Raw genomic sequence first — 27,753 nt, 5'->3', positions numbered from 1 at the left:
TAATTTGGTGGCCAAAATTGTTGAAAATAATCTTATTTATATTCTGGAGATATGTGAGGCAGATATGGCCCACACAATTTGTGACTTCCCCTAGTTGGGATTTAAAAACAGCATATTTAGGGACAATCTCTGAGATTCTGCCATATTTATAGAATATGTAATATGCTTTTCTGTTTGTCCATTTCTTTTTAATATAATATTTCTTCTTTGCTAATAGGTTATTCCAAGCACCAACTTTGATCTTGTGTGAGCTTTGGGTGATTACCACTTTGAAGTTAACCTTCTTGTCAGGGGAGGCTAGGTTCTCTAAATTCAAAGGTTATTGATAGATTGTGCAGGAATTAATTTTCTAAGACCTCTAGTGTACTTTCTAAGGTCTCTATTTCACTTTGCAATTGGTGTTGGATAAAGGTTCAAATTGTTTAGATTCTGGCTGCTGAACCTGTGAATTGGCCACTTAATTACTGCCACGAATAGGTCTTGGCTTACTTCCTGTAGCTACCTGCTTAATATGAGACTAGAAATAGGTGTGTTTGCCACAGGGAGATGCTTCTGTCGATTAGATAGTTGAATTCCCCTCCATTGTTCGTTGGATCTGTGACATCAATCAGTGACCTATCATTGATCCCCCTGTCAGCACTGAGATCGTGTTCCTCACTACAGGTGTTTAAAATTAACTGCAACCACCTACTTCAAGACACCTTGGCAGAGAACCACCTGGGTGTCATCAGCATACACGTAGAACATTGACCTGCACAAATGGACGAGCTCTGCTAAAGGCTTTATTTAGATGTTGAACAAAAGTGGACTCATTGATGAGCTCTGCGAATAACGGGCATTGTCATTGATTCAAAAAGAGGTAGAGCTACCGATTGAGCCCTATTTGATAGGAAAGATGTAAGCTATGCTAAAACTTTATTCCGGATGCCCAATCTACATAGGCTCCTAATAAGGTGAGGAAAATCCTCCACCTCACCGCCAAAGTTGTAGTATGACGGTGCAATAATGCATCGGTAATGCAGTGGCAGCAGAGTTAACACTGATTTACTACTGTTTTTTCCCGCACCGGCGTACAAAATGAGGCCCTGTGATTGCGTTGTGGCTATTATGTCCAGTAATTTACCAGGATAAGGATTCTGGGAAATGGGGCAGAAATATGCAGGTTCTCTGGGATCTAATAAAGGTAAGGTCTTACAACTCCTGATTTGAGACGATTTGGCACTTAGTCCTGATTCAAAGGACTTATTAATAATCCTACAGCGATCTGTCATCATAAATGTTCATGCTTTTATGATCCTTGCTGGACAAGGCTCATGAGGCGAGTTGGTGGGGCGACAAGCAGAAATAATATCTAAAAAGAGTGCTTCTCACACAGTTGAAAAACTGAAAGGACTGCTTTAGTATCAAGTCCTTCCTCACCAATTGGCGATCCATGTTAGAGGGTGCGAGTGAGAGGGGGTAAAGGTGCGAGCGGGATAGTAATAGTCGAAGGATGTAACCAGTATGTTGTTGAATTTGACAAAGGCCACATTGTTGGAGAGGGCACGCACGTTTTATTGGGCTTGAAGGGAAGACTTTGCTTGGTCCAGGTAAAGGACCCTGCGGTCAGCTTTGAATTTCCATTTTGATGATAGATTAGAGGGATGAGAGTGGTGGTGAAATGGAGATGGTGAAGTGGATACGTGAGTGGTCGGTGCAAAGGGGTCAAAAGAGAAGACAATAATGTTAAGAGAAGATAGGAAGATGGGATCAAGAGAGTTGCCTTGGGTGTGATTGGGAAGGTTATGTAGATTGACCAGAGAGAGTAGAATCCAGCTGCAGCTGATGGACCTTGGTAATGTTAGAGAGTTTGGCCAGTATTAGGCAGGGACATCAGCTGGAAGGAATTCAAGTAGCAGATCAAGCTCAGAGAAGAAGAGATCAAGGGTGCCGGGTGGGCAGTGATGATAATGATTTGTTATTTATATAGCACTTTCAACAAAGCGCCGCACATAGAACATATTTACATACAATTATCTCCCAACCGAAGTTGGTACTCATTTATTGACCTCGGAAGGATGAAAGGCTGAATTGGCCTTGCCGAGATTAGAAACTGCGGCCTGCAAATCACACACAGATTTCAGCAGCAAGCGCTTAACCCGCTAAGCTATTTTAACAGCATGTAGATGAGGAGGATAGTGAGAGGGGTTGAAGCAAAAGTTGGATGGAAATATATTGAAAGGAAGAGGGAGTAAATTCCGAAAGGAAGAGGGATGATAAACTAATGCAACTGTGTTTTTGTTAGTCAAGAGGGACTAAGAAAAGGTGGTAAAATCAGTCTGGAGTGCAACCACAGTGGCAGTGTTGGGAGGGGAATCCAGGTTTTCATGACAGCCATCACCATGAGCTTGGGGTTATACGAGACAAAGTGATCAGTGAGGAAAAAAGTTGTATTACAGAAGGACTGGGCATTTCAGAGGTCCAGACTGAGATTGATAGGGGGCTTGAAGGAGGCATGGTAGATGAGGAGTCACTGAAGAATCCAAGCCATACACGTATGCCTTCTTACACAGCCTCATCCAGACAAATGGTAGAACAAATCCAAAGATCTCCTGTTTACGGTTCTCATCAATTTCCCAGATAACATAAGTTAAGCCTTGAAAGACTTAGATTGTATTAATCGTGGGGTTTTAAATATTTCAATACCCTGAGCTCAGTCCTATTTTTTTATCTTTGAGTTTGAATGAATGTGGCTTCATTAAAATATCCCTCAGAAGTGAATTATCACCAAACTTCAGTCTCTGAAATCTTTAAGCTCTGTCTTGCGATTGTTAGAGTAGTATTTGGTGAAATGGAGAAAAAGAAAAATTCATGACCACATATTGCCATATATATCTGACCCTGTGTGCCTATCTCTCTGGGCTTTTAATTCTAATCCCACTGTAGGAACAATTTTCCAGATCCTTATATATTTCTTTGTGAGTGCGGGGTTGAATTGTGATAGCCGTCAGTCTGCGGTTGTTGAGATCTCACCTTTGGTTGTTTTTGTATTTACATTTATAACATCTTTTTCTATCCCTGCCACATTCTTGTTCACATTTCTCTTGGCACATTGAAGAACAGGATGAGCCTACTCACCGAAAATATTAAATGACCATGTCTCCTTGCATGAATTATTTCAATACAAAACCAGTAAAGTTGGTAAGCATACCAAAAAACGAGTCAAAATAAAAATACAGCAAGATAGTTGATAGCAACCTAATTTCTTACCTTACTTGAAATGTAATCAATTGTGGGTGCAATGGCAAAGGCGAGAATGTAGATTTTTCAAACTCACTTGTCACCTGGTTGGAGGTCAGCCGATTCGTAATTAAGAAAGATGTTTAGTCTGTAACTTAGAACATAGACTGCTTTTTATGGATTGGTCTGGCTACCTGTCTGCATTGTGACCTGCATATAATTTTAATCAACATATATGTTTTCTTTTCAGTAAGCATGTTACTTATTACATAAATTGCTCTTTGTTTTTTTCAGTTTGCTGTACTAATGTGGCTGCTGACTTATGTTGGCGCCCTCTTCAACGGCCTGACATTGCTGATAATGGGTAATGTTACTTTTTAAATCCTTAATTTGTTCTGTTTGTGATAAATGCAGTTATTGTGATGAATGAATCAGTTGGCTTTCATGCAACTGTAGACACCTGAACAATCCTTTAAACATTCTACACAATGTGGCATTTGAGAGGCTGTCACTCAGCACTTGGATGAAAAAAGAACATCTAGATCTGGTTGGCGACAGAGAATACAAAATAGTGATTTAGTAATATTATAATATTTTCTGTTCTTGTATGCAACACATCAATTGAATAAAAATATGGAGTATAACTAAGCATTGACAAAGGCAATTTTAGGAATATGTTTTTACAGCTTGGGCCAAACAGAATTCATTTGACAGCTTGGGCCTACATGTGTTTCACTTAAAGTTGAGATTCTTCAGGGCCTTACATAGTCCACAATATCACTAGCCCTCAAATATTAGAATTTTTAAAGCAGATTTATATCAACAAAAGCATCTGATATACAAATGGTCGGACCCGGAAACAAGAATTAGATAATAACACCTGGGAAGTGCTAGTTAAGGCAGCAGATGAAAATAACAAGACATTCTGGGATTTGGTGATGTTGGGGCCTTCATATAAACATAAGGGTTGTAGATTGGAGATCACCGTCTCGGATAACATCTGGATTAGGCATTTTACTAACTTATACAACATAGAAATGGACCCTTAGACAACTGCACCAATAGACTAGACTTTATCGAGTGTAATGGATTTGAAATACAAATTCTTGAGTTTTCTATCAGGGAGATAAGGGATGCTATCCCAGCTATTATCCAACCAGTATATAAAAAATGATGCAGGGATAGTCCAGCATCATATAGGCTGATTGCCTTGTTGGAATCCTTTTTTAAAATGTTTGATCGATCACTTTTGTGTTAATTAGAGCATTGGGCAGATACGAACCCCAATTGCATGAAACCCGGCACAGTTGGGGTTCCAACCGGATGTTGGAACAACCGAACAGGCATAGAATTTTGATCTGATAGCTGCCAAACCAGTCTACTTGAAAGAGGAACCAATCTATTTGCTTTTATGGACCTTAGCACAGCCTTTGACAAGGTTAATCAGCAAAAGCTGTGGCTTGTACTCAGGTCCTTAAATTGTAAATTTGAGTTACTAAATGTACTAACTAGCCTACATTTGGACACCAAAGACTGTGTGAGGAGTGCGGCTAAAGGACAATGTACTGAATATTTCCCGGTTAATACAGGAGTACACCATGGATGTGTCCTGTCCCCTCTGTATTCTTCCTTATATGTCACTGGACTCTATGAGTCTTTGATATAGACAGGAACTGACATACCCAAACTGAGGAACATCAGTTTATCTGTTGTGGCCTATGCAGATGACACAGTGCTGATAACTTGCACGCCCTGTGCACTACAACAACTAATCACAACGTATACCACATTCATGAATAACTTGTATCTTCAAGTAAATGCAGAAAATTGTATGTCCTGTCGGAAAACGACAAATTAAGATGCCAGCGATGTTCAACAACAAAAGCATAATCCCATTAGTAAAGGAGTTTGATTACCTGGGAATACATTTCATCTCAAAATTGTCTTGGGAACTGCACATGTCTAAATCCCAACCGCTAGACCTGATTACAAAGGGGCATCATAGCAAAGCTTGATCAGTGGCCAAATATGGGACCTCTCTGTGGGCATGTGCAAATGCAAAAGACATGCAAGTTGCAGAGAACAACTTTTTTAAAACACTACTTGGCCTTCCACAGTCTGCACCAAATGACAACGTTCATATGGAGCTAAGAACATCATTCTTAACAGATGACCTATTTGTTCAACCATCTTAAACTGGCTCAGAATCTGGAGCAAGCAAAAGGAGGGGTTGATACAACACAAAAAAGAATTGTTAGCTAAACCAAAGGTGCTTGCGATACCATGGTTACAGTACGTAAAAGCACGTCTTGATAAAATCAATGCACAGCGCCACTTTATTGTTCTTATGGTTCTATGTTCTTTTGCTGCCAGCTTCTTTTTGAATGAGTTTTTGAACAAAAATCTGTCATCGAAAAAATAATTGACATTTTTTGTTTATATATTTGGGAGGTTCGCCCCCAGTTACTCCTTTTTCTATTATCTAATCCCTATCTCTAACTCCCCAATCCCTTTCATCCCCTTACACACTCCACTTTATTTTTCAATGTTTTTGTAAAAGAAACTCAGCGAACAAAAATGGCTGCAAAACAACTGTATACTCTTCTTATCATTCTGAACTAGGCCTTGGTGCAGCGACTAAAAACCCAGATGGTTGTATAGATAAATGAAAGGCGGGAATCAATTGAACCTGCAGAGCTGTTCAACCCGAAAAAATTACAACAGATTCAATACAAAAATATTTGGGATAGGTTAACAATCCTAAAGAAAGAAATCCCATTACACAAGCAAGATTCAATTGTCTCTCCCTTAGAGCGATAACACCATTGCGGTCAGGCACTAGCAATGAAAAACAATGTCTATTATGCCAAGCTCTCGAAGATTTACCACATTTTATATTTTTTTGCCCAGTGTTCTCTACCATTATAACAAGAACCCTGATCCCTATAGTAAGAGACAGGATTTACCCAGTGTTGGCCAGCTTTGTTGTATTTGTTATGGGCTAATACGACAAGGATTAGTTGGTGCTTATTGACGTATGTGAGAAAATCCCTTATGAGAAGGAAATCACTGCTTGCACTTTAAGACATTTTATTAACTTATTTATGCTTAGGATGACATCAAATAAATTGCATAATTTCATTTTACTGCAATGTTTTTTTTTCATTCCATGTGTTCATGAATTGTTGATGTGTTTTTTCACGGAATACACATTTCTGAAAATAAACATAAATTGATTATGTTATAGAAATCAAAAAGGATTCTACACCTTGGGCAAAACAGAATTAATTCTACAGCTTGGGCCCACATGTGTTTCACCTAAGGTTGAGCTTCCTCAAGGCCTTACATAGTCCATATAATCAGATAGCCCTCAAATATGTCAATTATTAGAATTTTTAAAACAGTTTTATATCAACAAAAGTTTCCAAATACCAAAGATAGAATTTAAAAGAAACCTTTCCATAACAGTTATTAACCAAATGCATGCATCAAGATAAAGAAGAATCAAAGGAAATGAAAGAGAAATAGAGATTTGTTTTGTCAATAGCCAAAAAAGTATAAAAAGTGTGAACACAAATGTAACTCAACATTTTGAATCAGCTCTTCTTTTAAAACAATATATATATCTCTATTAGCTACATGCGGTGTAGCCAAATGTTGCATGAACATTGTTTATTCTAAAAGCATGAGAGTTTGTATAACAAAAGTAAACTTATTTGTGTTAATGCATGGATTATAAGAATTGTATGAAGAATGTGATCTAATGTGATGCATTAATAGTTGAATGATTAAGATCGTGATCTTATTTGATGCATAAATAATTGAAGTGATTAATAATTACTGATGTTTAATTGTTGTACGGTGTAGCAAACAGATAACTCACCAATGCATATTCCTCATAACATGGTTTGTCCTTAAAAACAGCTTGTTGCCAAAATTACGAGCTGTGATATGCTCAATAATATGTTTTACCAGAGCAATGTAGGTGACGTTTGGCTTCTGAATAGTTGTTAATCAAGTGCTAATTTACAGAAACAAAAATTGGAAAATTATTGGAAAACCTCATATATAAGTATTCCTATATATATTCTGCCCTTTTAAATAGTATCCTGGTTTTCAGTGTTTTCAATATTTGTCACAACCGCGGGTTCCTGGCGGTTGTGGAACAGGTGGAAACATGGCCGCCAACGTGTTGTGCCATCACGTCTCCTCCCTAATTGTCTATTGACGGTCTAGTTCTTTCCAATATGGCCACCCCCCTAGTGTATTTATTCTTTCCACTTTCGGCGGCTCGGCGCGTTGCAACTTTCTTGCTACCCTTCGTTGTCACACTCCTTGTTATTTCCCTTGGCGGTGTTCTGCCCTTTCCTTGCCTAGTTTTCTTGGCTTCCTCCTTTTTCTCTCTCTTTGCCTCCCTCCGGACTCTCCTTCTCCTCTTGCCATTTTTCCTCCTGTTCCAGCTTAGCATTCTCTTCCTCCCGGTTCCCTCCGCTCTCACCTGCATCTCCCAGCTCTGTCTGCGTCTGATCATCGGACTGCTACTTTGGGACGCTTGCTTCCCTTCTCTGCTTCCGGATCGCTGGGCTCATCATCCACAGGGGTTTTTGTGCTGCTAGGCTTTTCCCCTACTCCGTCTTGTCTGTCGCGGAGGGGAGTCTCTGTTGACCCGTTTCCGAGGTCACAGTGGCTTCCTTCCGAGGCCGGCCTTACCTACTTAAGAAGAGCAAGACTCACGGACATCGCACTCGTCGGAAGAGGCTGGACTACTCTTCTACATCAGGTGAGGAGGAGGGGGAATTTGGAGACGCTCTGTGCTTGAGTGAAGAGGAAGACATAACCGAGGTATTGGAAAACGTACCCACCCAGTCTGATCAACCTGATAGCTTGCAATGCCAAAGCCCCGACATGGCAACTCCCCAACAGCTACAGGAACTCGTAGCAGCGGTACAGACCCTTAACCAAGAAATGCTAACCCTTAAGGCGGACAATGCCGCTCTTAAGCAAAGGGTAGACGCTCGAGAACAGCAAGCCACAGATCTTCCCCCTCTGCCCTTGGTGTCAGGCAAATTTGACGGTTCTGAAAGGAAGGTTAAAGAATTTTTAGAAGCCTGCAACATTCATTTCGCCTTCAGACAGCACGCCTTTGCCACAGACCATACAAAAGTGGGATTCATGATTACTCACATGACAGGGAATGCTTTGGCATGGGCCACTCCCTTAGTCTCTCAATCTGACCCAGTTCTTCAGAACTATGCGGCATTCAAGGATCTATTAAAGCAGACCTTCCTCCGCACCGAAAGCGCTCACATAGCGAGTGAAGACCTTCTGGATGTGCGTCAAGGAAGTTCAGACCTGCTCTCCTATATCTCCTCTTTCAAGAGGTTAGCAGCTGAGGCCGGATGGCAAGAGGAGGCACAGTACACCATATTTCGAAGGGGTCTGAGAGAGAAGCTAAAGGATGAACTAGCCGGATGCCTCGCCCTGACTCGTTCTCTGACCTCCTAAAGGCTGTGGTGCGAATTGATTTCCGTTTGACCGAACGGAAGAATGAAAGAAGGAAGACCCGCAATCTCGGTCATTCCCTGGAAACGCATCCTTCTACCTCCTCACCTGCTACCTGTCCTCTCACCAGAGAAGAACCTATGCAAATCGGAACTACCAGAGCACCCCTAACTGCTGAAGAAAAGAAGAGGAGAAGGGAGGGTAACCTCTGTTTGTATTGTGGCTCGGCCACTCACCTCCTGAGGGACTGTCCCGACGTACCCCCCAGACGGTCGAGAAACGAACGCCCTCGGTAGCCGAAAGGACAGACTACCGAGGGGCTTTTTCCAGTTCCTACACTACACTTTCTGTAACCACCGCCAAGTCCACTGAAGATCACCGCCTAATGGTGATATCGGTTCTGCTCCAGTTCCGAGGAAAGGAGATCAAGACCCAGGCTCTGCTAGATTGTGGTGCTGCGGGGAATTTCTTGGACACCCTATGGGCCGATAAGGTGGACCTACATAGAATCGCCAAAGAAGAAGACCAGAAGGTAGAGGGAGTAGATGGTACTCCTCTGTGCTCCGGTCTTATCACTCACACCACGGAGGATATGCTTGTTTCTATCCAGCAACATTCGGAAACATTGAAGTTCGACATCATCCGCGCTGCCCATTTTCCGATTATATTGGGAATTGGGTGGCTCCGAAGGCATAATCCCACCATTGACTGGACAAGGAACCTCTTGAGCTTCCATTCCACCTACTGTCAAGAGAAGTGTCTACCGGGACCTTTGTTTGAGAGTGTCAAGACTGTATGTGCCATAGAAGGAGCTCCATCCATTGTATTCCGGGCTGTCTTAAGGAATTTGTTTCGGTCTTTGAAGAACAGCAACCCAAAGAGCTACCGCCCCACCGTCCGGAGGACTGTAGAATTGATCTCGTCCCTCAGGCCTTGGTTCCCTTTGGCAGGATGTATCCCCTCTCTGTTTCTGAAAAAGAAGTCCTTCGTCGTTATCTGGATGAAATTCTAGCCAATGGTCTTGTCCGACCATCCCGGTCACCTGCAGGGGCCTCATTGTTTTTTATACCCAAGAGAGGTTCCAAAGAACTAAGGCCATGCATCGACTACCGAGGCCTAAACCAGTTGACCATCAAGGACAGATATCCCATGCCCATAATCTCAGAGATCTTGGAGACGATCCAGGGTTCAGTGATATTCACTAAACTTGATTTACGTAATGCCTACCATCTGCTCAGAATCAGGACCGGAGATAAATGGAAGACGGCCTTTCGCACTCCCTTTGGCTTGTTTGAATATCAGGTCATGCCTTTTGGACTAGTGAATGCTCCCTCTATTTTCCAGAGGTTTATGGACCGCATATTCTCGGATCTGTTGGGTCTGAACACTGTGGTCTATCTTAATGACATCCTGGTTTTCTCCCGCCAGACCGAAGAGCATACCCTCCAGGTAAGGGAAGTACTACGCAGGCTGCAGCAACACCACCTTTTGGTCAAACCGGAGAAATGCTCTTTCGCCCAATCCTCCGTATCCTATCTGGGTTTTATCCTGTCTAAAGAAGGGATCACCATGGACCCCAGGAAGGTTGAATCCATACTTGACTGGCCCTCTCCTTCTTCAGTCAAGGATATTCAGAGGTTCTTAGGTTTGGCAAATTTCTATCGGAAGTTCATCCCTGAGTTTTCCAGACTCACTCTCCCAATCACCGCATTGTTAAAGAAGTCCTCCGCGCCTTTCCAGTGGTCTACCGAAGCTGAAGACAGTTTCACCCGTTTAAAGAACAGGTTCTGTACCGCACCCATTCTAAGACAGCCCGACCAACGTTTACCCTTTGTTTTGGAAACTGACGCCTCGGCTGCAGCTGTGGGAGCTGTTCTCCAAACCAACCAGGGCCTGGAACATCCCATAGCATACTATTCTAAGACACTGAGTCCTAGCCAACAGAACTATTCCGTTATCGAGAAGGAACTGCTGGCCATGAAATTGGCTTGTTTGGAATGGAGACATCTGCTCCAGGGAAGTTTACATCCTTTTTTGATTCGCACCGATCATAAGAATCTTCAAATACTGCGACAACAAGAATGCTATAACACTCGTCAAGCCAGATGGGCACATTTCTTTGCTCAGTTTCACTTTTCCATCACCTATATTCCCGGCTCTCAAAATCAGATTGCTGACGCTCTGTCTCGTAGAGAGGAGATATCTCCAACTTACCGAAAGGAATTAATGTTTCCTCATACCAAGATCATCTCCACGGTATCCTCATTCGTGGAAGAGGTCAGAGAAGCATCGCTTTCTCCGGAAGGATCGACCTTGTCCATGGGCAAGCTGCCGGTTGACGAGAGGGACGGTCTATACTTCACGCAAGGTAAACTAATCCTTCCCTCACAAGCCCTCCGTCGGCAAGCTCTTCGGTGGTGCCACGACTCTAAGGTAGCAGGTCATCGAGGCCTGCGGGGCACCCTGGATCTTCTCAGAAGATCATTCTATTGGCCCAACATGAGAGCGGACACTCAAACTTACCTCCGGACCTGCTTGATCTGCATGCAAAACAAACACTCCACACAAAGACCCATCGGCTTGCTTCAACAGGACCAGATCCCTCCGGGTCCTTGGAAGCACATCTCGACCGATTTCATCGTGGACCTACCCAGTTCTCAAGGGTGTACGTGTATCATGGTGACAGTGGACTCTTTCTCCAAGTTAGCTCATTTCTCATCCCTGTCAAAAATACCTTCGGCTTCTGTCATGGCAGAGGTCTTTCTCAAAGATATATTCAGGCTACACGGGCTTCCCAAAAAGATTGTGTCCGACCGTGGTAGCCAATACACCTCTAAGTTCTGGACTGCATTATGTCAACTGCTAGGCATCGAGAGGGCTCTGTCTTCAGGTTTCCACCCACAAACAAACAGACAGGCGGAAAGGCTAAATGGTACCCTGGAACAATACCTAAGATGTTTTGTCAACCAGCTTCAAGACAACTGGGTATCCCTACTCCCCACCGCAGAGTTTACTTACAATAACTCAGTTCATGATGCCCTCGGGTTTAGCCCTTTCTATTGTACTTACGGTTTCAACCCTCAATCTATTGTACCTGTCTTTTGGCCTGAGACTCCTATACCCTCCATTGAAACCTCCCTGGACGAAATAAAGAAAGCTCATAACACAGCAAAACAAAGCCTCCTAAAGGCCAATATCCGGAACAAACAACAGGCTGACAGACACCGAAACCAAGTACCGGCATGGGAGCAGGGGTCCAAAGTTATGTTGTCAACAAAGTTCCTGCCTCGTTGGCTCCTCGATACATCGGACCTTTTGAGCTACTGCATAAGATCAACCCAGTGGCCTATCGTCTTAAATTACCAGGAACCCTTAGTCGGATTCATTCGACGTTTCATGCCTCCCAATTGCGCCCTTTTGTGTCGGACGATCGGAAGCAGAAAACTCCCAAACTACACATCCTACCGGATCCCATCTCGGATGAGTATGAAGTCTCCCGCATCCGAGACTCCCGGTACCACAGAGGACACCTTGAATATCTAATCCATTGGAAAGGATATCCTTCATCTGAAGATACCTGGGAACCCCGGCCTCATGTACATGCTCCCCGTTTGTTGCGACAGTTTCATAGGCTCCATCCCAGCAAGCTGGGAGGGAGCCACCTTGGAAGGGGGAATACTGTCACAACCGCGGGTTCCTGGCAGTTGTGGAACAGGTGGAAACATGGCCGCCAACGTGTTGTGCCGTCACGTCTCCTCCCTAATTGTCTATTGACGGTCTAGTTCTTTCCAATATGGCCGCCCCCCTAGTGTATTTATTCTTTCCACTTTCGGCGGCTCGGCGCGTTGCAACTTTCTTGCTACCATTCGTTGTCACGCTCCTTGTTATTTCCCTTGGCGGTGTTCTGCCCTTTCCTTGCCTAGTTTTCTTGGCTTCCTCCTTTTTCTCTCTCTTTGCCTCCCTCCAGACTCTCCTTCTCCCCTTGCCATTTTTCCTCCTGTTCCAGCTTAGCATTCTCTTCCTCCTGGTTCAATCCGCTCTCACCTGCATCTCCCAGCTCTGTCTGCGTCTGATCATCGGACTGCTACTTTTGGACGCTTGCTTCCCTTCTCTGCTTCCGGATCGCTGGGATCATCATCCACAGGTGTTTTTGTGCTGCTAGGGTTTCCCCTACTCTGTCTTGTCTGTCGCGGAGGGGAGTCTCTGTTGACCCGTTTCCGAGGTCACAGTGGCTTCCTTACGAGGCCGGCCTTACCTACTTAAGAAGAGCAAGACTCACGGACATCGCACTCGTCGGAAGAGGCTGGACTACTCTTCTACATCAGGTGAGGAGGAGGGGGAATTTGGAGACGCTCTGTGCTGGAGTGAAGAGAAAGACATAACCGAGGTATTGGAAAACTTACCCACCCAGTCTGATAAACCTGATAATATTATATCTGTTCCTAATGCTGTAAATAAAAATACTGAGTCAATGACTTTCTAAGTTTTGTCTAAAGGAACATGTTTGTATTGAAATATAGATTTATGTGATGTAGTAACCAATGATTTGTATAAGTAATGGGAGGTAGCCGTAAAGAAATTGTTTGTTTAAATGAAGGCTAATAAATAGGCAGAGTTGCCACCTTAGGTGCACAAAATGTCATAACGTATACGACAAGAGACTGGACCTGGTGCAACATGGTACTGAGGCCTTGGGTGGCCTTCAAGATGCTCCCCTTCATAGAGTATAAATGAAATTTGATGACATCTCTAAAGAGTGCTTGTTTTAACCCTCGAAATCCTATAAATGTGGTGCCATTTATGTGGATGCACAGAACTGCAGCTTTTAGGATCTTGAATTCAATCATCAAGGTCCAACCATTCATTGCCTTCAGTCAGGTCTCCGACCTGTGGTTTCTCTAGCAAATGGTGATTTTCCAGGCCCTCAATGTGGTGCCTTGTCAATACTATACCCTGTTTAGCATCCTCTAAGTCTGTCCACGTCTGAGTGAGCTCCTGCTGAAGCACCAAAATCAATTTCTCATTTCTATATACGTGGCTCTGAGATGAGTAATGTTCTGTCTGATTCCCACAATTGATTTGTGAAATTCAGTTATCAATTACTAAAGTTTTGTTTTCACAGTGTTTATGATCTATTTTAACTTAGCCAGGCAATCCAATAGATCTTTCTTGGTAAGTGGGTGCTCTGGTGATACAGCAAAACAAAAAGGTAATGGCTGGAAGGTTTTGAATTAATCTTTACCTCTGGCATTGCTCTGGGCAAAACTCCAGATTATCGCTCTTTGCCTGCCAAGCCATTACAGAAAGAGGAAAGGCGATATGGTGCAAATCAGGTTTGGTCCCACCACGAAAGGGGCAGTCCAGCCCAAACTGCTTGGCCACATCCCTACTGGACGAGACCACAATCAACCCCGGATATGTTTTGGCCTCATTGGGCATCATCAGTGAATTGTAGCTTGGGTCTCTAGGCCGAGCAGGCACGGGACCCACATCTGGGCAAACCTGTCCCATTCAGGGTGACTAAAGCAAAACAAAGGAGGTGATGCCTGGAAGGTTTTGAATTAATCTCAACCTCTAGCATTACTTTGGGCAACCCTCCAGACCATTGTTCTTTGTCTGCCAATGCATTACAGAAAGGGGAAAGACCATATGCAAATCAGGCTCTGGTGATGTATGACACCTTCTGCCTTCCTCCTTTGCAGCATTGGAGGGGCCCCTTGTCCCTCTTTTTCCCCATAGCTCCTCCCTTGTTGTTTATGGCGGACTATAAAGAGCTTTGATAGTGTTTGCTCTTCTTGTAGACTACGGCCTGATATTTAACAATCCTCAGAGGAGAAGGTAACTATCCAGGTCTTCTGTATCGCTCCCCAAGCTTGCAGGTGATTCCATTTGAAGGACACATTTGAGAGGGATGCTTCAATTATGCAGCTCTGTGCATCTAATGGGCCAGAGGTCACAGCTGGTATGGTGCATGGGGATGGTTGCCCCCTTTAGTGTGCAGCAGTTTCCCTGAGCTCCAAAGAACTACCCATGGAAGGCTGGTGATTATGGTGTGCCATTGCCCCTGGGACTGGTGTAACGCACCAGCCAAGTTTGTCCAGGTAAGGTGCCTTGTTAGATGCTAATGGCAATAGAGTAGAGCTGCAATCCACAGGATATGCAGGCAGATGTAGAAGCAAAAACATAAGAGTCCCCCTTTTAATCTCTAGAGTATTATGTCTCATAAAGGTCCAGAGTTATAGCAGATTATAGTGATTGTTTCGAAACAAAGGTTGTTTCGAATCACTAAAGTCTCGAAACAAAAGTTTCGAAAACAAAAGCTTCGACATGCAATTTTTAACATGCAAAAGTGCATTTTTATCAAAAACAATCCGTCGACAATAGACATGGACTGGTTTCAATAGAAATGCACTTTTACATGTTAAAAGTAGCATTTCAATGCTTTTTTGTAACTTTAAAACGTTACATGGAGCTGTCCAGTGCTGAAATTTCAGCACTGGCCAGCCCCTTGTTACGTTTTAAAGTTTGTGTATATATTGGGAGGTTCCCCCCCAATCTCCCACGCCACCCCTCCCACCCCCAACCCTAACCCAAGCCCTAACCCTAAAGCCTAGCCCTGACCCCAACCCTAACCCCAATGTAACCCTTAAACTAACCCAAGCCCCAACCCTAACCCTGACCCTATTTTAACACCTAAACTAACCCTAGCCCTAACCCCAACTCTAACCCTAAGCCCTAACCCTAATGTAACCCTTCAACTAACCCAAGCCCCAACCCTGCACTAATACTTAGCTGCATTTAGATACCATATTCGATTTTTTTTCTGAAGAATGACTATTCGAAAAAATGACTATTAGAAAAAATGAATTCTCAAAAATTGCATTCGAAAGTTTTGCTTTCGAAAAAATGATGGGATACCGTTATAGCCATGCATTTCAGTCAGAGCTTGCCCCAGAACGGCCGTGCTCCTTCCTGCCCTGATCCTCTCCATTTGTATTCACCTCGTTTTCACATCTGGGGGGGGGGGCAATCCTCATGGGGGTAAGGCTCCAATGCCATGTGCTGATGGGGGGGAAAAGCAGAGCCTGTCCACCTTTCGACTCTTGGGCATGCAACACTTCTCTTCAAGTCGTTGGTTTTGTCGGGGTCACAAGTGCTTTACAGATGCCTGTCCGGATTGTTGCATTCTTTGCAGCGGTTTCTCTCCTGGATCTTTCCTTTGTCAGGGTTCACAGTACTTTTCAGAGGCTTCTCCTGCCTCTTATCTTCGTCTGGATTCACATGCACTTCAATGCCACGGGAGTTTGCACTCTTCCAGTTTTCTCAGCGTCTGCTGTTTATTCTCCATCCACATTATCCCATCTAGTGTTCGGACATGCAGATTCGACATAGTTTCCGCCGCTGTAGTGGTGCTGATCTAGTTTTATCGCTCCCCTATTGCCGCTGGATTGGTAGATCATGTTTTCTTCCACCTTCCTAGGATTCTCATTGGTTTATGGGTTTTGGATCCACAGTTCTAAGAGGTTCCACCCAATCGCTTAGCGTGTGTTATTGGGCTCTTAAATGTCTTGGCAGTCATTTTGAAATTCAGAGTCTGTTTTCATGCAGCTCTCTGCTGCTTTACTCGCATTGCTCATGCTTGTCCTCTGAGACAGTTGATGCCCCCGAAACAGGAACATCACAACACATCCGTGAACGTCATCTACACCAAGCCAAGGAATCCCCCCCTCCCAAAAGAGCCACCCAGTATTTTCAGCACAGACTAGAGTGCATGGTAGGATTTTTGAGTCTCATGGGATGTTGTCATCCTGGGCACCTTATCAGGCAAGCCATCTGCTCTTATGGATAATTCTTGAACACATATCTGTTAATACATGTTGTTACGGCCCAAAAATGGCAAAGTGTTCAATGGCCAAGGTTTGCCATAGTGGGAGCCCAATCACACTTTCTGTCCATGTCAGAAACCTATACATAGGTTTGGAAGTACTGGCATCTACCTGACGGATGATGGTCAGTGAAGCATGCCAGTCTATGGAGTGACTGTCAGCAGAGATATGGAGTCACTTGGAAAAGAGGCCTCACAAACCTGGCACATGAGACCGGGTACAATGGGGACTTCCTGCAAGCGATTCAACCTATCCAACTGTGCACTGAGTGCCAAATCTCCTTAAACAGATTGGTTAGATGGTTTCTCCACCAGACGTCGAGCAGGGGGAAGAACACTGGATCATCGCAAGACAGCGTGCTGGATGCACTCAAGCAAGAGGGATGAGGGACAAACAGGCAGAAAGGCCCTGGGCAGAAGCAGAGACAGAATGGCCACAAAGCTGGCAGGGATTGCATGAGGGCAGACTTCAAGATTTGGTGCAACAAATGCAGTTGTGGAGCAAGAACTGTTGGCTCGGAGTATGTAATTAAGCCAGAGAGTAGATGCTGGCACCTCTACATAGGAGTCCAGGCTAGCAGCCTGACTTCCAGATAGTGTAGGATCCTGTCCGCCCTTCCATGGAAACCCGTGAACACCCCTGCACTCAGTTTGCAAGGCAGGAGCGATTCTCGGTAGAAAGGGTGATGGCCACTTACAGCCCATCTTCCGATCCTGCGGGGAAGCGGCATTCCTGCCTACGTCCTCCATATCTCTGAGTCATCCTTGGATTCCTGGCACATTTACTCCAGAACTTGTATATGTGATCCTCTGACATATACATCATATCTGCTATTCCACTTTTATCACCTGTGTCGCCTAATCATACTTATATTGACCTACCTTTTCTGTGGAACAAAGTAATCTTAAGTGTCCAAAATATAAAACCGATATGCTTTACAAAACACATCAAGTACATTAATAAATAAATCTCCTAGTACCAAAGTTTCCTTATCTTCTGAACTTGCGCGTGCAAGGATTTATATTACATATGTAAATAACTGGACATTTGCATGTCATCATTACGTAGCTGGATTGTTGTTTTGTATCTTTTTGCTGGCAAAACCCTGACAGCTGCACGAATAGCCAGCGTTGAAATGCAGGTGAAATTCTGCCCTTTTGTGCCATGGGTCCAAACGCTGGCACTTATGTCCAGCACCAACATCTTTTTAGTTTGGGCTATTAGCTGTCGCTTGCGTCACCTATAAACTGAAACTATTGCATTAGTGTACAGATTGGCAGAAATGGCATATGAGGAGGAGACACAGTTTATAGGCGTTGTTTGGTTATTTGCCCACTCATACTGCCCATGGGCATGCTAATCACTATGGCTATTCCACCCAATTCGTGCCCCTCCCTGCCCAAAACACCTCCTCCTGGGAACTCTTTGAGCTCACTTTAATCAAGCCTTACCATCAAATATGTGCTCGAAGTGCCTGTGAGTGTTTTTTCAAAGCAGTCTTCTGAGATTTAATGGCTTAGTTGGAGTTGTAAACCCGCTACTATTGTGAACATTTGTTAACCAGGTCTGCCTTCAGCCACTCGATTTATAAGCACTCTGCGTGTCCTTCAGTGATGTCCTGTTAAAAACAAGCATTGGCAAAGCGAACAGCTTGGGCTTGTGTTTAGGTATTAGGCATTTGCCAGGCCAGCTACTTGCACCATTTTGCACATGCGAACATCAATAGCCAGGTAATATCACAACGGCAGTGCCTGGCAAGTGCCTTTCCTGTGCTTAAACAAAAGCCCAAACTGTTGACATTGCCAATTGTGAGACCGACTTGGTATCAAGAGAGACACAGACTGTATTTAATATAATGCTGGGGTTGGTTGTAATACCTAACTGGCCCTAACTCTGAAGGGGTGGTTCCCTCAACTGATATTTCTAAGGGCCTTTCGATGTCAAAGTCCAAAGCCATAATCCGTCTGTGTCTAAACCTATGCTTGCCCTCAGTCTCTGATAACATGTGATAAGAAGCCTCTTTAAAGAAAGATAGTGATTCAAAAAAAAATATATACAAAGGCTGGTTTCAGGTGGTCTTCTCACCAGGTGTGGCTTGGTCAGTATCACCAAAGCTCAGCACAATCAAAAAGAGATTGTTTGTTAGCTTTTCTCCACAAAGTTCTTGCACTCTGTTTAAACAACTCCCAATGTCTTTAGTTACTGGGGCTGCCCTTCCCCGATTTTCAATTACTTCCAAGTTTCAGACAAAACAAAAATATAACACAGTTTCTCTCAAGCTTCTCGGGGTTCCCTTTCCCAAACTTATGCCTCCTTGTTTTGCCAAATAAGTATCCACCTATGTTAGGCCTCTTAGGGTTCCCTTACCCAAGTTCAGGCCCCTTCAGTTCCAAGCACAAGTTCAGTTCAACAACGCGGTTTCTCTTAGGCCTCTTAGCGTTCCCTTCAGTTCCGTTCAGTTTCAAATACAAAATTCAACTTGTCAAGATGTGCCTTTCTCTTATTTACAGTTCCTTTCACACACAACCTTCTCATGGGGTAACATTAGAGATTTTCGAAAACTAGGTTCTTTGCTCCTCCTAAGCGTGACCACTCTGATCTTTGGCCCCTCTCTGTATTTCCTGTTCTTACTCTTTTTCTATTACTTCCTCTTTGGGGTGCTTCTTGCACCCCTTTGTTATCTTCCACTTGGTTGTGCACACTTGCACCTTCTTTGTCTTCCTCTTCTCTCGCCTTGTTGTGCCCCTGGCACCTTCCTTTGAGTTCACTCTCTTTTCAATGTGCCTGTTTAACATTCACTTCTTTGCTTTTGTGCACTCTTGCACCTGTCCTTTTCCTTTTCGTGCCTCTTGCCCACTTGTCTCGCTCTCTGGTGCTCACTTGCACCTGTCCTCACTTTTGGGTGACTCGCACCCTTCTTATTTACTGTCAAGCCATTTTCTTCCTTTTCCGCTCTATTTAGCGCTTCAGTGCTTACATGCACATTTGCTTTACCTTTGGGTCACTCGCACCCTTCTTACTTATTATCAAAGCCTATTTTCTTCCTTTCCACTTTCCTAGCACTTCGGTGCTCACGGGCAACTTTTCTTTACTTTCGGGTCACTCGCACCCTTCTTATCTACTTTCAAGTCCTTTTCTTCCTTTCTGCTCTCTCTCCGCCTTTCTTTCGCTTTCCATTCACTTTCCGTTATCTTTCTTGCTTTATGCTTCATGCCGCTTGCAAACTCTGTCTTTCTCCGTTGCGGCTCCAACTAGCCGCACACTCCTGAATTTCTCTCGCTTCAAGCCTGAAACTCACTTGGTCGCGTTGCGCTAGCGAGCGGTCTCTCTGGGCATATGGGATCGAGACATGGGTCTCACCACCTGCCCGCCCCTCAGACCCCCTTGGGACTGGCAAGGGAATGAGCACTCCTCTGCACACCACCAGCAGGGCCCTGGCTGCCTCGCTGCGGCTCCCTAGCCACGCAGCAGCCCCTTACAGACACCTGACCAGCGTTTTGGCATGCCACTCTCATACAGATCTTCCTCCAGGCTTCTCTCTCTTCGGCTCCCTGCTCCTTTGCTTCTCAGCTCTTCTCAGGATTCCCAGGTTGCCTCCTTGATTGTGCAAAACCACACCTTTTATACTTAAAACAGGAGTCAAGTGGAGTCAGGTGTGAGTAGTCAGTGTTAAATGCCTGACCCTGCCTGACTCTATTAGTGGGACAACCTAATGGCAGTAGATGGCAGTCTTCCTTTTGTTTCTCAAGGTGTTTCGTGTAGGTAATCCTCACTACTCTTGGTTGCCTCTTCTTCTTCCCAGTATTTATCGGAAATGGGGAGGGGGAGATGGAATGGGATTGCAAATATCCCATGGAGGCTGAGGAAGGGGTTTCTGATGGAAAATAAGGAGAGGGGGGAATACCATGTCTCACCCTTGGCTATTCTCCCAATCCCTCGTGACCCTTCCACTCAGGTGATCCTCCCTTGCTTGTCCACCCCAGGGTCGGGATCCAAAAGCGATGGCCCTTCCCTAGCCACCTGAATGTAAGATCCAGGGGGAGTAAGTGGGAGAATACCGTCAGGTTTCTCACACAATGCTTGTTTTGTTTGTGCTGTTTTTGTGGGTTGTGTGAGGGGGTCAGAAATGTGAGATGGACACAAAGGTAGCGTTTTCTCAAAGTATGCCATTTGTTTAAAGTAAAAAAGGGTCCTAGCAAAATAAAACTAAAGTAGAAAATGACATACTATCCAAAATAGCTCTGGCCTTCACACTAATACATACAATCTAATTATACAAGGAAAATATGGCTGACATTTGGTTCAACAAAAAAATAGTTTTGTAATTCAAACTCAAATATTCTTGGAGGCACTCCTTGCAACTAGGATTGTATTCCCTTCCCCTGGCTCAACAATTCAGGAATGCTCAGATTATAGTTCTGTTTCAACAAAGCTCTGTTCAAAGAAATAGAAAAGTAGTTTTCAACCACAGAGTCTTTCTTGGAGAATCAACACATGTTCTTTTCACCGCAGCTGGTTGACAAGTCAAACAACTCAATGTCTGCCACAATATCCCTCTTACAAGGATGACTAACTTTCTCCCCCAAAACACAGGTTCCAAAACCAAATGCAATTGTTCTGTTACGATATAATACTTCAAAAGAAAACCTCTTCTTGTCAAGATAGCATGTTACTCTTTCTCAATACTTCTTCTTGAAATAGAGCACTTTTGTCAGGATAGCAAAAAGCAACTTGTCTCATTGATTCCACTGCTTGTCAATAAATGATAAAGTACATACATGCTCTTCAACAAAAGTTCTTCCACATATATTTCTGTCACAATTATATCAAACCAGCATCTTCTTTCCTGGTCCACTCGCCTGCCAGGAGTAACCACTAGTCTATAAACCCTTTCCTGATATACTAGTCTGCCAGGAAGAAAACTCCTACAACTAACTTCAAACTTGATGGTAGTATTGATTCCAACATTCTCCACACCAATCTTTCGGTATGGTTTCACAATCTCTTGGCTGTTGGCAGGGTGAGATATATGCTTTATCAAAAGGGGATTTATACTTTAGTTGCTTTCTTAAGGGGTTTTCACAACTTCTTGGCTGATGGCAATGCTGTTTGTGAACTTTTCCCAGTGGTTGTCTTGATATGAACTTCTCGTAGCCTCTTGTCTATGGGTGGTATTGGTTATAGGCTTTCTTCGCTGGTATTTTGCCCAAAGTCTTTTGACAGCGTCTTGGCTGTGTGTAATGTTGTTTACAAACCTCCCCCTCTTGTGAGGGAACTTTCCTCTTTGCCACTTAGTTTTGTTTTCTTTAACTATTTGGTATTCATCAAATAAATTATGCTTTGTTTTATCAATAGTTCGTTTTTCAAAATCCTGTTTTTGTGACCGCCTTAATGCAACGAGCGCCCCAGGGTTATCATTACCTCCATGCCAACTCACCGGTTCTCAGGGGCTGCTCGGTCTGGCTCTCTGGCTTGACGGCGGTGCTTCTGCTTTCAGTCAGCTTTCTTCCACACCACTGCGAGCCTCAGGTAAGTTGCGTGGCAGTATGTGGGAGCGACGACAGCTCTGTTCTTCCGCTGCTATACCCATCTACCACGCGCTGTTCTGGGAGCCTGTCTTCTCTGCTGGGCTTCTACTTAGTATGCTGCCTTCTACCACAACATAAAGCAGACAACAAAGCACCGGCGTGGTCCCAGGGGAGAGCGGATCCTGGTGGACTCCATCCAGAGAAGTTGTGGTGACCGGAAAGCAGCGACAATCACTCTGCGGAGTGACTGAAGAGCGCGGAAAAGCAGAAAGAGGACGGCCCCCTCCCTATGAGGAGAGACATGTGCCACGCTCCAGGGTAGCCAGAATTTCATCCGCGGTGCCCGAGAAGTCGGAAAGCAGACACCACGGAAAGAAGCTGATTAGAGCAGCCGGGGACCCCAACGAGCAGGCAAGTGCAGAGAAGGGTCGGAGCCCCGGACAGGACAGTGCCTACCTGGAGAGACGCTCAGGCGCCGGAGAGGAGGGGGGGCCCATCAGACATCGCTGCACACGCAGCAGCTGCAGGCCCCAGGGGGAGAGACGAAACAGGCAGCGGCATCAGGGGCACCAGGAGCAGGGAAAAGCAGAGCGGAGACACAGAGACGGGCCCTCCTCCCAACTCCCCAGAAGCAGCCAACGAAGAGACTGGGCACAGTCAGCGGAGGGAGTCAGAGGCCGGCCCCACAGGCAACGCACCAGAAGGGGAGACGTCCCACACCGGAAGACGGGGAGAGAAAGAGCCGGCCGAGGTCTGCGCGAGTCCCCATGAGGATCCACACCAAAGGCAGGAGAGGTGAGGTGAAGGCGCAGGAGGGGCCCATTAGGGGATGTAAGAAACTCAGCCAACTTCCCCTGGGTTTAGCTACGGAGAGCCCGTGAGGAGGACCAGCCCCTCAGCCCCCACAGAATAAAATAAATCAGTGGGTCCCGAGAAGCGCGATAGAGGGGAAAACGACAGAGGCCCCCAGGGAGATGAAGAGGACAACACCAAAACCCCCGCTGGTGGCGTGAGAAAGGACATACTCCGGATTCCTTGCCACCCAACGACAAAGGCACTTGCTAAAGGGGCGCGCGGAGAGATTCCGGCCATATCAAAAGGCGCAATATATCCCCTGTCACCAGGGGGCACGGAACTTCGCAGCCATGCGGAGGTGGGCCCGCCCCCCCAACACAGCATAAACCCCAAGAAGAACTCACGGTGGAAAGATAATTTAACTAAGCAGCCCATTTTAGGGGTCAACAAGCCACCACTAGACGCATAAAAACCCACGCACCGGTCAAAGAAAGGGGGGTTTGCGACAGAAGACCCATCACCCCCAGAAGCAGTAAGCCAGCAGAAGAACCAAACTCCCCAGGAAGGGCGCATCAAGAACCACACCCAGGGGGGCATACCGGAGGCGGGGAAAACGGCTTACCCACCATAAACCAGAAAGAGGCCCACAGCTGCACGAGAAACCATCAAAGCCTACAGACCAAGATCACACCGGGGAAGCACACTTGTCCAAATCCAGGCGCAGGCAAGCACAAGCCACGTCCAACAAGCAGAAACAAGACCAGAACTTGGAGCGTCTCTGGGGAACTAACACATCGACAAGCCAGAAAACAGCCACGCAAAATGAGAAAGGGGAAAGAGACCGCGGGGAAGAATACAACACAGACATGACCATTAAAGAAGACATTAAAGAATGGTTCAAAGAATTTCAAGAACAATTCATGATCTCCATGCACACCCAATTTGAGACTATGAAAGGAGAAATGAAGCAGGTGGTCCAGGAACTGAAAATAGATATAGGGAATCTAGAGGAATGTACAGATATCTTGGAGAAGACGGTACAGAACCTAGATGAAGAAACACAACAGTTCGCGGAAGTGCAGGAGAGACTGGTAAGACTGTCCCACGAGTTGGAAACCCAATGCGAGGACTTAGAAAATTGCTCCCGCAGATCAAATATACGAATCAGAAACATGGTAGAGACTGTCAAAGACAAGGACCTTAAACAAGCAGTGCAACAGGTTTTCCGAGATATCCTAGAAGAGGAGGAAGAAACAATAATACAGATCGCTAGGATACACAGAGTAGGCCCACGGAGCTCCCGGAGCACGCCCCAGAGATGTCCTGATCGCAATGGCATCATATCCTCAAAATGAGCAGATACTGCGGAAAGCCCGGACGTTGGATCATATCAGGATGAATGGGTCAGAAATACAACTCTACCAAGACCTGGCACAATCCACCCTCCAAAAACGCAGTGAGATGTCACAAATAACAAAAGAACTGACGGCAAAACAAATACGATATAAATGGACATTCCCCTTTGGACTATTATTTACATGGCAGGAGAAGCAACAAAGAATCACCATGTGCGAGGAAGGGGAGCGGATCATGAATATACAGGATAAAGAGGAACCCCATGCCAACGACAGGGAACCCTTCCAGGTGAAGAGAGCCCCAAGAGTCTGGTCCACAGTAAATGCAAAACCGAAACACCCCACAGAGCCATCAAGACATAAATAAAGGGCGCATACCTCCGCACAGACGAAGAACGACGACCACCAGAACTCCTACAGAAATTCTGAAACTAAGAGGCGACCAGCGGTAGACATACAGCTGCGGCGAGCTGTAATCACACAGGAACTCTAAGAGACTTTTAGTGAGGTTTAGGACTCCTCACATCATAGATACCCCTGAGTTTGAGACGGCATGGCACAAAGGGCAACACGCCTAAGCGATCATAGTGCCCAGAGCCCTCCTCAGGGATGTTACAAGGGGAAGGGTGGGGGTGGGGGAGTTGGGGTACACAACGGGGGGAAGGGATTGTTAAGGGGGAAAGTAAGGTACAAGCACAGCGATGGGATAGGGAACTCACTGGCTCTCAGCAAAGAATCCACGGTACACAAACCAAAATGAATCAACAAAATATAAAGAAACTTGCATCAGGATGGGGCTGAAACTCCTTACACATAACATCAGAGGATTAAACTCCCCAGTCAAAAGGAAAAAAGTAGAACACCAGCTACGGCAGGGGAAATATGATATAATAATGCTGCAAGAGACACATATACAGAAAAAGGACAAAGGGAAGATCAGATTGATAGGATATAACTGGATAATTCATGCAAACGATGGGGAAAAGAAAAAAAGGGGGTGCTGATAGCGTTCGCCGACTCCCTCAACATTCAAATTCGAGAAACCCTGGATGACAAGCAAGGGAGATTCTTAGCAGCAAAAATTCAAATTGAGATCCGTCCATTGACTCTTGCAACGGTATACGCTCCTAATACAGGCCAGGACGGTTTCCTGAGAGACACCTTGAACAAATTAGAACACTTCTCACAAGAAGAGACGATTCTGGCCGGGGACTTCAACATGGCCTGGACACCAGGAGAAGACCGATCAAACCCAAACCTCTCACAGCAAGGCTCCCCGTCTCAATCACTAAAGAACACCATGCAAAAACTTGCACTAGAAGATGTCTGGCGGAAAATCAAAGGCCCGACACCGGGGTACACATATCACTCCCACGTTCACGGCACAAGCTCCAGAATCCACTATGTCTGGGCATCGGTGAGTCTCCTAGGGGATACAGGAGGTAGAGACGGGCCCCATTTCGATCTCAGATCCCGCCCCTATCTGGATGTCGCTCCCGGCCATCCGCAAACAATCCGGCCTCTGGCGATGGACCCTTCCCAGAGAAGTCTTGCAAGACCCAGTGATGCAGGAGTCAATCAGAGGCTGTATAGAAGAGTATTTTGTTCAAAACAACTCCCCAGAAATGGAGTAGGCCACAATATGGGAAGCCTTCATAGCGGTAATGAGGGGCCACTTGATTGCTCTAAAAGCAAAAAAGGACAGACAATCTCGAAAATGGGAAGAAGAGCTAGAAAACAACTTAGCGAAGATAAGGGAGGAAATGACAAACAAGCACACCCAGAAAATAAAGAGAGCCTACAGACATATACAGGGTCAACTAGAGGCTATCCGAACCAAAAGGGCGGAGAACCAATTACTACACCTGAAACACTGGTATGCCATGAAAACCAACAAGGCAGACACACTTCTGGTGGGACAACTGAAAGGCAAACAACAAAGACTAACAGTAAAGGCACTGAAGGACAACGACAACCAAGTGAGAACACAATCAAAGGCCATAAAACAAATTTTTAGAGACTACTACCAAAACCTGTACTCATCAGACAAACCAAAAGCGACAGATCAGATAAACTATATAAAAGATACGAATCTCCCAGCTATTAAACCAGAAGAGAAATCAATACTTAACGCACAAATAACCATAGAGGAAGTCACGAAGGCGATAAGAGACCTGCCAAAAAACAAGGCCCTGGGCCCGGACGGCTATACAGCTATCTTCTATAAAACCTACGCGGAATCCCTAAATCCGGTTCTCAAAGAGCTCTTCAACACCTTTAAGGACTCAGCCAACATCACAAACTCAATGAATGAGGCAAAAATTCTGGTCTTCCATAAGAAAGGGAAAAACCCGGAGGCACCAGCCTCATACCGACCCATTGCTCTAATAAACTTAGATGCCAAACTATATATCAAAATACTAGCCAACAGACTCACTCCCCTGCATCCCAAACTGATACGCCAGGACTAGTCTGGATTTATCCCAAACAGTACAACACACGACAACATCAGAAGAATCACCCACCTGATCGAGAAGGTGGGGATCACTAATACCCCAGCCGCCCTACTGGCAATAGACACGGAAAAAGCGTTTGACCGAGTGGAGTGGTCCATGTTCTTCCGAACGCTGGAGAAATTCGGTCTTGGCGAAACTTACATCAACATGATACGGGCCAACTACAACTCACCAACGGCCCAAATCGCAGTGAATGGGGAACTATCAGAAACAATAAGAATTGAAAGAGGCACAAAGCAGGGCTGCCCCCTCTCCCCAATTCTTTACGCAATGCTCCTGGAGCCGTTGCTGACGAAAATAAGGAACACACCCAAAATCAAAGGCATCAATATGGGAGGAATAATCCACAAAACAGCAGCCTGTGCGGATGACATGCTGATCGCCCTAGCGGAACCGGAAGACACACTACTCCATCTCATACAAACGATAGAAAATTACGGCCAGGTCTCGGGCCTAAAGATAAACATGCAAAAATCAGAGCTAATGGTACTGGCGGGTGACAAATAGGCAATACAGAAGCGAGCAGGGGAGCTACAACTCTGAGTGGCGGATGGAGGGATCAGATACTTGGGTGTCACGCTCACCAACACAATCAAAGGTCTATATGCAGGGAACTACCCCAACCTGATAGCTCAGGTGAGAAAAGATTTGGACAGTTGGAACCCACTATCAATCACATGGTGGGGCAGAATAACAGTGATAAAAATGACAATACTGCCCAGACTGCTATACAACTTCCAGGCACTCCCCATAAGAATCCCACCCACGTTCTTCAAAGCACTAGTCAAAATGATCAACAAATACATATGGCAGAACAAAACCCTGAGAATCTCCAACATAGCACTAACGGCCCCAAAGACAGCAGGAGGAATGGCGCTCCCACATTTACGAAAATATTATGAGGCTGCACAACTGTGGGTCTTGAAAGAATGCATCCCAACCAACTCAGAAA

The 27,753-nt window shown here is 45.1% G+C and overlaps 1 protein-coding gene across 2 annotated transcripts in view; it reads left to right on the top strand.

The window, feature by feature from the left end:
• RTN1 (reticulon 1) overlaps positions 1-27,753 on the top strand; it is a 1,195,813-nt gene that overhangs the window by 1,131,536 nt on the left and 36,524 nt on the right. For both annotated transcript variants that reach the window (XM_069638899.1, XM_069638900.1), the window contains exon 6: positions 3,514-3,583. In XM_069638899.1, coding sequence (XP_069495000.1) covers positions 3,514-3,583 — 70 coding nt within the window. The remainder of the gene's footprint in view (positions 1-3,513; positions 3,584-27,753) is intronic.

This window comes from Ambystoma mexicanum, chromosome 14, assembly GCF_040938575.1.
Source record: "Ambystoma mexicanum isolate Mex_15411 chromosome 14, UKY_AmexF1_1, whole genome shotgun sequence".
Classification (NCBI taxonomy): Eukaryota; Metazoa; Chordata; class Amphibia; order Caudata; family Ambystomatidae; genus Ambystoma; species Ambystoma mexicanum.
The sequence above is the reverse complement of the archived record's forward strand: the minus strand, read 5'-3'. Positions and strand labels throughout refer to the sequence as shown.